This window comes from Nothoprocta perdicaria, unplaced genomic scaffold (assembly GCF_003342845.1).
Source record: "Nothoprocta perdicaria isolate Ctin4 unplaced genomic scaffold, notPer1 scaffold_310, whole genome shotgun sequence".
Classification (NCBI taxonomy): domain Eukaryota; kingdom Metazoa; phylum Chordata; class Aves; order Tinamiformes; family Tinamidae; genus Nothoprocta; species Nothoprocta perdicaria.
The window spans coordinates 426,322-435,763 of NW_020455545.1; the positions used below are offsets into that span (position 1 = coordinate 426,322).

At 39.6% G+C, this 9,442-nt stretch overlaps 1 protein-coding gene across 2 annotated transcripts; it reads left to right on the plus strand.

Annotated features, from left to right (window-relative positions):
• Positions 1 to 3,394: 3,394 nt before the first annotated feature.
• DNAJC12 (DnaJ heat shock protein family (Hsp40) member C12) lies at positions 3,395 to 9,442 on the plus strand. Of its 2 annotated transcripts, XM_026042668.1 has the most exons (5): positions 3,403 to 3,615; positions 4,709 to 4,787; positions 6,546 to 6,685; positions 7,334 to 7,535; positions 8,710 to 9,442. In XM_026042668.1, exons 1-5 carry the CDS (start codon positions 3,538 to 3,540, stop codon positions 8,802 to 8,804), a joined length of 594 nt encoding a protein of 197 aa, XP_025898453.1. In that variant the 5' UTR covers positions 3,403 to 3,537; the 3' UTR covers positions 8,805 to 9,442. The 2 variants fall into 2 exon arrangements, with proteins under 2 accessions (XP_025898452.1, XP_025898453.1); XM_026042667.1 differs by having other exon boundaries at positions 3,395 to 3,615; positions 7,430 to 9,432.

A 9,442-nucleotide genomic window follows, 5' to 3' on the forward strand; every position in this document is an offset into this window, starting at 1 on the left:
ATGTGGGTTTTGATTGATTATTTTGTGTCTTTATACCTGGAAGTTTTGTCTAGACAGGGTTTGGCAGTGTCCCCAGGCTTTCTGATGCCCCCGGGCCTAGAGAGCTCAGTTCAGCTTCCAGGTATCCGAGTGGCCCTGAACAGCCTCAGCACACACGGCTCAGGGAGCTGTCTTTAGGCCTTGGCTGCTGTGCAGCGCAAACAGAGTGTGAGCAGCAGTTTAAAGTAAATTACAAAAATAAAGGAAGATTTAGCCCCAGATAGCTATGTGAAGTGTTGGCTGAACTGGCTTTTTCAGCATTCCCTTGGCTTGCTTGTTCCTGAACTGAGTGGCTATTAGTCAGTTTGCTTTCAAAATACCAACTCTGAACTTTCAAAGGATAAATATTAGCTGTAGCTGCTTGCTTTTATTACCTAATGTTTTGATCTAAGCTTTATGAATATAAATGTAAATACTGATTTTGTTTAATGTGCTTAATATCATAAGCTATTTACAGAATAGTTCTAGTGAATTTATTACAATAAAATACCTAAGTTTAGTGGCAAAGCTAAGATTAGGCAGGCAGAATTGATTCTTTCAGGTCTTGATATTATCAGCTTAAAAAAAAAGCAGCACTTGTGGTTAAAATCATTGGTGCTTGCTTTGTGCTCCAAAAGGAGTTGTTGTATATAAAACTGCTTTTATAGGTAGTAATTGTGAGGCAAAAAATCCTCTGTATGTAATCTATATGAACAAGACCCCTGGATAAACATACCACTTTGGAAACATTATATTTCTTCTATTGAGGATTTATTTCTTCAAAACAAGCTGTGAAGTAACTGTATGTGAATCATAGCAGGATTGTGTTTTTTTCTAAGTATTCTCTACAAATGTGCATGTTTGTGTTCTTAGTCCTTATTGAGGCCAAGGTAAGAGTCAAGACTTTTATAACTGTACATGCATAATGGTTTTGTTAGCTATAAAGAAGAGGTATGTCTTTGTTTTGTAATTCTGGAGAGTATTTGTGTGAAGAGACTGTTTTAGCAGACAAAATGTCTCACCTGAGGAAGTRCCAAATCTAAAGCCTTCTGGAAAAGGCAGTAGGGAGGAAATGAATCCAGATTCCTATGGCTGGTGGAACRTTCCTCTGTTGCAAGCATTTATGCTTGTTAGTAGAGTTGTCCCTAGATTGGGAAGCCAACTTATGCTGGCAGCTCTGCTGTTTCTGCAGCTCTAAGCATTTGCTGGCCAGGGACAGAGCAGGAGATGCAAAGCTCAGATATATCATGCCTTGAACTTCATGAAAATGTTCTCTTTRTCCTCAAGAAGCAAAACAACTCAATGGTGAAGTGATACTCAAAAGAGTTTCAGGCATTTTATAGGAATAAAATCCTGCTTAATCAAATACAAATTCTGAGATTTTTCTGATTTCTTTAAAGGACTGTTTTGAACTTCTGGCAGTTGATATGTTCTGTCACACTGTTCTGTTCCCTGTTCTGTTACACCGAACCAAGGCTTCGTGTCACGTTTCAGTGGCTCAAAGCAAGCAAAACTGCAGATACTACATTGCGCGTGGACAGAAGCAGCCTGTTTGTTGTTGGGTGCAGAGAGCAAATACCAGATTTCCTCATGTTCTGCACAGTTTGTACGTCCTGGGCAACACCAGGCAGAACACGTGTGCCACCTCCCGCACCCTGCCGCTTTCGTATGCGGTCTGTTTGGAAGACATGGGCTCTGTTTGATGTATCATGTGCAGGTGCTCTTAGCCTCCTTCTCAGCGGAGCAAAGAAGTGGCGAGTCCCAGGGTCTGGCCTGYGGGGTCCTGCTTGAAGCTGCACTTCACCTTGCAGCACAGAACCTGCTGAAAACCAGGGAGAAGCAGGGTTAAAGATCCTTCCCTTTCACCTTGTGCAAATATGCAAGAAATACTTGGACAAAAATGGTATGTCAGAAGTGCTGTCAGGGAGCAGGGCCAGCTGTTTGTTTTGTGTCCTCCCACAAGGTACAATCTACTTAAATATTTACACAATCTCTTACTAAAAGACTTTTTCTTTTTTTTTTTTATTTATTATTAGGCTTTTGTGGTTTGCTATTAAGTTAGGAATGGGGGAGGGAGGGATTTGTAGTTGTAAATTCTTCTACCTGATTAAAAATTGCATCAGTTATTTTATCTCCTCTGAGAAATAGCGTAGTTAGTATTTCTAGCAGATTTAAGTTGTTCCACTGAGAATGGTGCTTTGTTGTATAATAAAGGAAATATTTAATTTTGGTGGATAATTATGTATGTAATAAAATTAAGTTATATTCATAAATTGAAAAATTAATCAAAGAATGGTAAAGCAGGTTTTTGGCTCTTTTATGTACTTTATATATTTTACCATCTTATTACAGTATCTGAAAGCAGAGTGAAATAGTAAACTTCAGGCAATACAGCCATGGTGTTAGAGAAACTAGTAGAAGGCTTATATATTGCAAGACCTTTTTAAAAGATTATTAATATCATAAACCAATAATAATAATCAAGCAGTCCAAAAATAGCCTTTAGAAAGGCGACTRTGTTCCTAAGTGATGAACACACAGCTCTTCTGGCCACAGTCACACCCTGGGCATCTGTTCCGTATAAACTATCACCTGCTAGGTCACTGCATCTAAAATTGAATAGATATTCAAGACAAAATTAATCTTGTTTTGAAGAATCAGCAGTACTTGATATTCAACATCTTACATTACAAAGCTYTTAGGAAGAGAGGAGAAATCAAGGGAAAAGACTGCTGTGGATGGCCAGTTTCACACCCAGGAAATTTGTGGGGTTTTGTGAATCACTGAGCAAATGGCTTCTAGGAGAGTAAAGCATATTTATGCTCTGTGAGACTGAGGCCTKGATCATCAATTGCCAATCATCAAAGCTTGAGGCCTTGCACTTCAGTGTTAGGTGAGTCGTACAAGGAATGGTTCCTACAAACACAACAAAGAGCTTCAAGAGACTTGCAAGCAATTGTGTGTGGGAAGTGTGTTTCTCTTGATAATGGACTGCAAGGATTTTGTTGTCTTTTCACAGTCTTAACTTTGTCAGACAAAAGGTGAGTACAGAAATAAAGAACTGCTTCTAAGACTGAAGATGCAGCCTCTTTGCTTACAGTGTGGGCGCAGAGAACACGTTTCGGTGCGTGCAGGACCCGGGGCAGGCACGCGTGCGAGCGCGTGCCTGACTTGGCGTGGATACGTGCAGGTGGCAGGACCAAAGTCTCACACAGCTCAGTTTTGCTGAGCATCCCCACTCTTGCAAGCCTGGGCGGTTGCTTTGACAACTACAAGTCCCAGGGAGCTTTGCCACCAGCAGGTTTGTGCAACCGGATCGGCATCCTGCCGGGGCCAATGGAAAGCGGAGATTCCCGAGAATTCATGTGTCAGCTCCTGCTATTAAAAAGCACTGGGGAGAGCCGCGGAGCTGCGTGGCAGTAGCTAACTCCCCTCAGCTACTTGTGGAGCTGCCTGGGAGCTGCCATCGCTACTCGTGCTTTACTCCTCGGCTTGAGGAAAGCCACCGGACTCATCCCCATGGACACCGTGTTGAACTGCAGCCCCGGGGACTTGGAAGATTATTACAACTTGCTGGGGTGTGATGAGCTGTCCACGGTAAGAGCCTCCTTGTGCTTGGAGCACAAGTTGGTACCTCCACAGGCAGGACTAGCTGAAAGGCATCCTTAATGCACATCCTTTCGTGCTGCTTTTAGTATAGCCTTAATGCCAAGCTCAATTTGCAGATCACGTTAAGATCCTGGAATAAGGCTTGTGTGAGAAGTGTTTTATAAAACGGACTTTTATTATAGGTRCAATGAAAATGATGGTTTATGCATTAGTTTTGTTCAACATGTGATATGGTTGTGTATTATGAGCCAACTGCATAAATTTGAAAGCATAAAAAACATTGTGGAATATATTTTTGATTTTAAAAGATGATAAAATCTTTGTATGTGCAACTAGTGCGGTGAATGTAGAAAAATGGTAATGCTACAAGATAACTCTTTTTTAAATAGATATGCATATTTTCTAAGTACTCATTGGTTGTAAGGAAAAATATAAAAATAAGAATCTCCTACTTATTCATCCTACTAATGATTTTAAATTTTCTAACACTAGCTTTATAGATTTGTTTGGGAGCAGATACATGCTATTTCATATTTTATGATGAGATCTATCTAAGCAACTGTTGAATGCTCTGTAGCTAAAATACAGGCATTTTCCTCCCAAAGATGTCTCTATAACATTTTTTTGGGTGGTATGGTTGATATTTCTATTTAGTGGTATGGCTGATATTTCTAACCCAGCTGCTCTGTTAAGTGGGACTGGGTTTGGATTACACTGCTGTAATGAATGAGGTATTAAGTGTGGAGCAGTCTCTCGCTTATGAAGTCAAGCGAGGTGCTCTCCTGTGAGCTATCGGTTAAATGTGGGGAAGGAACCTCCGTGTTTTCCAGCGGAGCGTCGCGGAGCAGCGTGGAGCTTTTGCTGAGGTCCGTGCCGGTGCGAGATCCCGGCAGAGGGCAGCGCTAAAACTGTGCCTGGCACCTCTGGGGTAGCGTGGTGCTGGTAATAAAGCTTGTAAAATGAACAAGCAAAAGTCTTCTTGTGCTTGCCATTGTGCCTCCAAACTCTTTTTCAAAAAGCAAATTGAAAGATCATTTCTGTGTCTATGTATTTCCTCACTTTAAACCTTGATACTGTTTAGGTTGAACAAATTCTTGCCGAGTTTAAGATTAAAGCCCTTGAATGTCATCCTGACAAACATCCTGGCGACCCCAAAGCAGGTACGTGTTCTTCACTGTTTAATTTCCGCCCCAGAATTAATGTGACTAAGATATTAAATTCAGTTATTAAAGATTAAATGCAATATTTTTTCCCCATATATTCTTTCTGTTGTCATGTGTACCGAGTGTATTGCCTTATAATAGCAAGCTTTAATATTCTGTTCTAGCACACACTGCTAGGTGATAGAGCAGGAAGGAACATGCTTCTTTTATTTATTTATTTTCCTAGGAATTTTCTTTTTTCTATCTGCAGCAGAACATTTAATTCAGAAACACGGAGTATCTCCCTTTCTAGACAAATGAGGTTGACCTGCTTCTGCACTCGGCGACACTCAAATGCCATAATTGCGTCAGCTAGATAATTTACTTTGTGAACAAGCACATCAGGAACAGATTAAATGTACTTCAGTTTCTTTTAATGTAATTAAATAACTGCAAATAAGGAGAAGCCAGCACCAAAGGAGCAGCCATCTGCTTGCAGAGCAGCAGCCAACATCTGAGGTCATGAAAGAGGGTTCATCAGACCCAAACCAGGCCCATGACTGCAACTCCAACTCAGTTATTTGAAGACAGTCTTACACATTGTAGCTTATCTGGACATCTGATTACAAATTGCCAAAATAAGGGCTCTTCTGATCTATTTATCAAAGTTTGCAGAAATAGCTATTCAATATTTGATTTCTATTTGGAATTCTAGTAATTACAGCAGGGAAATAGAGACTAGAATTGATCCCATTGCATGTGCCCCCGTTTACCGAAGCCAAGTAACCCAAAAAGAGAAGCCAAGTGCCAAATACTGGAGCAGCTTTGTTGATACGTACTTCAAATGTCATTTCACAGCACTAGGGAAAATTGCCCTTTTTGATGACTTCATCAGCCTGATGAAGAGCAATTAAAAAGAAGACTGTTTTTATTTGTTCAAAAGGAGTCACACTAGAAAAAGGAAGCCTAATAGAAGCCTCCCTGTAACCTGTTGCCTGGTGTTTGATTTATGGTTGTTGGTTTGGATTGGTATTTGGGCTCAGTATATTTCAAAAGAAATCTAGTTTGTAAACTGCAATAAATGAATAATAATAATATATCACTGTAACACAGGTGATTCACAGATAAAATGTAGATCCTTATAGCCCTTCTTCAAATAGTAACCTGCAACTGTGTCCTTAGTAACCAGTTAATGAAAAAATCTTGTAGAGAGACCAAGTGTTCACATGCAACCTGGTGTRCAAGATAATATTTTAGAATATGTTTGAAAAAGATGCCAAATTAGGTGCACTAATTAGTTATTTTACACCTCATTTAGATTCCTGTGCTTGCTTATGAATCTTTCCTCTCATTTTCTCCCCCCTCATACTTCCGTGGTGTTTTGTGCTGCCCTGACTTCCTTGCTGTTGCATATATAAGGGTGTACCCTTTAAACTGGATTATTCCAGTTTAATTTCCATTTTAAAATGCTATTTGTAGGGGCTGGCTYGTGCCTTTTGCCTGCTTTCTCTATATGTTTCCACGAGCTTAAAATTTGGAATTTTTCAAGCCAGTCAACAAAACGAGCATCTTGGCACTCATTTGAGCCAGACATCAACTGTCCACAGAAGGTGCTCTTGCTCTAAAGCCTCGCGCGGCTGCAAGCAGATCAGCCACAGAGCTGTCACTCTGCTCTCTTGCTCTCTGCTCCCAGCTGCTGGCAGCTCCCCTTTTGCATGCAAGCTACTTCCATCCAAACAAGTGTTGGCTTTAGCATTTTTTTGATTTGCCTTCCAGTGGAGAGTTTTCAGAAGCTGCAGCAAGCCAAGGAGATTCTCGCTAACGAGGAGAGCCGAGCTCACTACGATTACTGGCGGCGGAGCAAAATTGCCATTCCCTTCCAGCAGTGGGAGGCCCTCAGCAATTCAGTGAAGACGGTGGGTGGTTTTTAAACTTGGATGTTCCTTGGTTCTTGTAGGAACTTCTTATTTGTTTTAAAATTGGATTAAATCTAGCACCTTTATAGAGTATTTTCTCCTCTTGAGATCGGTTACATTTATGCTAACTGATTAAATAAACTATTTGACAAATCTAGAAGCTGCTGTGTTGCAACCTGGGGCTTCACACAGACGCTTGGAAGGGCCCTGCGAGGTTGGTGGGGTGATTTGTGACAGGATTTTTTTGAGGACAGTTAGTGCCAAATGAAGTCAGGCTTCAGTTCCTAAAAACTGTTAAGTTCTTGAGGTGCCACATTCAAATATCATCATCTTCTGTACTGTAATCTTTTAAGTCACATAAGCTCTTAAAAAGCTTTGGAAGTCACACTTGAAAAAATTGTGGACAAAAGACTCTGATTATTTGGTGCACTTGTGCATTTTGTTCTTCATCCTCTCTGACATAAGCTATAGCTGCGTGTCCCTACTCACATCCTATATGTAATGTATGTGTTCCTTATCCTACTGGCTCATAACTTTCTCTCTAGGCCATGCTTCTTTTTAACCCTGTATTAAACTAAGAAAGAAAGAAAAAAAAAAAACTTGTAAAACACAGGAAATAGTTAATTTGTTATTTTTGCATTTCCTTAGATGATGCATTGGGCTGTCCAAAGAAAGAAGGACCAGATGCTGGAAGCTCCTGTGAATAATAGTGTCAACGTAACCAGTGAGATTTGTACCCCACAGATTGAAAACAGTGAAGACGGATTGTCGGATGGGATCAGGGAGCAAGGAGATGTTGAAATTCCTGATGTGAAACCGCTGTCCTCAAAGAATCCGGACTCCCCCCCAAGTTAGTGAAACCAGCAGTTACAAAAGATTGCAGAATGCAAAAACAGCCTGAAAATGAGACTTCTAGTCATGAGAAATTCTTCTCCAGAATAATGCATTTAATTAGTAGCTTTTTTTTTTTTTTTAAATGTGGCTTTGGGTTGTTCTTTTTCCATGTCATTTTTAATATAATTTTGACTCTTTTAGGYCTTTTCTCTCTCGCTTCATGTTTTTTGTTTTACTAGCAAACAAACAAACCTAAAATAAGACAGTTTATCCTAAACAAAAAAGGAGTTTAGTGTTCTTGCTTAATCAAAAATAAATATGTTACTCAAATATTACCAGCAGTAGTTTGAATATAACTGCTTGCAACTACTAAATAACGCAGTTAGATGTTATATACRTTTTTGTTTAATCCAGCAGTCAGAACTCATGCACAGTTTATAACTGTTAAGATGAAAAGGAGACTGAAAAAGAAGACTTGAATTCCTTTGTACTTGATCACAAGTTCTGAACATACATATATGTAAATATATGTACACCACAGTAAGTATCTATTTCAGAAGCAGTCTGCTRGAGAGGCAGTATTTTCTGTCTGTTTAGATTAATCTAGATTTGAATCACAGCTTAGTTCCAAAAGGCCCATCTTCTGTATTGTATTTGATGCCTCAGTGGTATCATAATCTTGGGTTTATGTTATCAAACTATTATTAAACAAAGTTTTGTAATTTCTTGTTTGATCAATCAAACAGGAAATTAAACTGAGAGGGAACAAAAACCTCACCCTGTTCCTCTTGCAACCAAGAAGTTTTGTCTTAGTATTTTCTAATCTGACTATTCCTGACTATAGTTAAGTGCCTGACTTCTTTACTCATCCGTATGTTATCCCTTCCCTTTACGCTTCTGCCTTTCACACACTTGGAGATTTATCATGTCACCTTCTTCAGATTAAGAAATGCAATTCATTCGTTCTTCTTTTTAAATCATATTTTCTAGACTGCTCATCATTTTTGCTCTTTCCAGGTGATAGGTATCTTGCAGTTTGGTGCTTGCTTGGTGGTGAAGGGTTTTGTACAAATGGTGCTCGGCCAGTCAAGAGCACTGGAAGGGTCCGATTTTTAAAATTACTTTTGGGAAGATATGTTTGTTTTTGCTATGTAACTAACAATTCACTTGGTCTCCTCTTCTTTCCCCAGGATTTTCAGAGGGAAATTACTGGCACTTGCGTTTCCGCTGGTCGGGAGAGGCTCCCTCAGAGCTGCTGAGGAAATTCAGAAACTACGAAATCTAAAATGCAAAATTCCTAGGAGTGCACGATCCTGTTTAGCAGCTCAGTATGTTATGTTATTTGTATCTTAACTCCTTCATTGCTATGTGAATGTTACTCAGTTCAGTGGTGTCTTATACCAATCGATCTGTTAACCCACATCTCTGAGCTTTGCAGATGGGGATCTCTGTTTGATCAGCAAGTAGTCCTCTTTTCAGTATTCACATGGTGTTGTGCATAGCTGTCTAACACCTCGTGTACTGTTTCTTCTATTATAAGGTAGTGTAGCAAGTAATGTTTTTGTCAGTACAATGATACTATAAAAATCTCTCAAAATCAGAAGTCACYGTTAGACTTCAGGAACTCCTAACGTTAACCCAAAAGCTACATGACGATGAACCTGAAGCAAAACTAGGTTTATTTCTGTTGCATAGTACTTACAGTAGTGATTTATATTGCRCATTAATATTATTAATACACTATTATAAGCTTAACTTGTCAGATAATTGTGATCTTACGGTGGAAATAAGAACCTGCTTATTATCCCAGAAGACAGCTGTGATAGATTAAGCTCTCCTGACAACTCAGTTGCTTTCTACCTTAAAAAGTAAGCTTTTTGCAACACCTGTTTATCTTGGCAGGCGATTCCAGACCCTCACTTC

Excerpts from the sequence above, each read along its gene's own strand:
- DNAJC12 (XM_026042668.1), top strand. The coding sequence starts at position 3,538 with ATGGACACCGTGTTGAACTGCAGCCCCGGGGACTTGGAAGATTATTAC. Across the intron at positions 3,616-4,708 it reads GGTGTGATGAGCTGTCCACG|GTTGAACAAATTCTTGCCGA; the intron begins GTAAGAGCCTCC and ends GATACTGTTTAG. Across the intron at positions 4,788-6,545 it reads TCCTGGCGACCCCAAAGCAG|TGGAGAGTTTTCAGAAGCTG; the intron begins GTACGTGTTCTT and ends TTTGCCTTCCAG.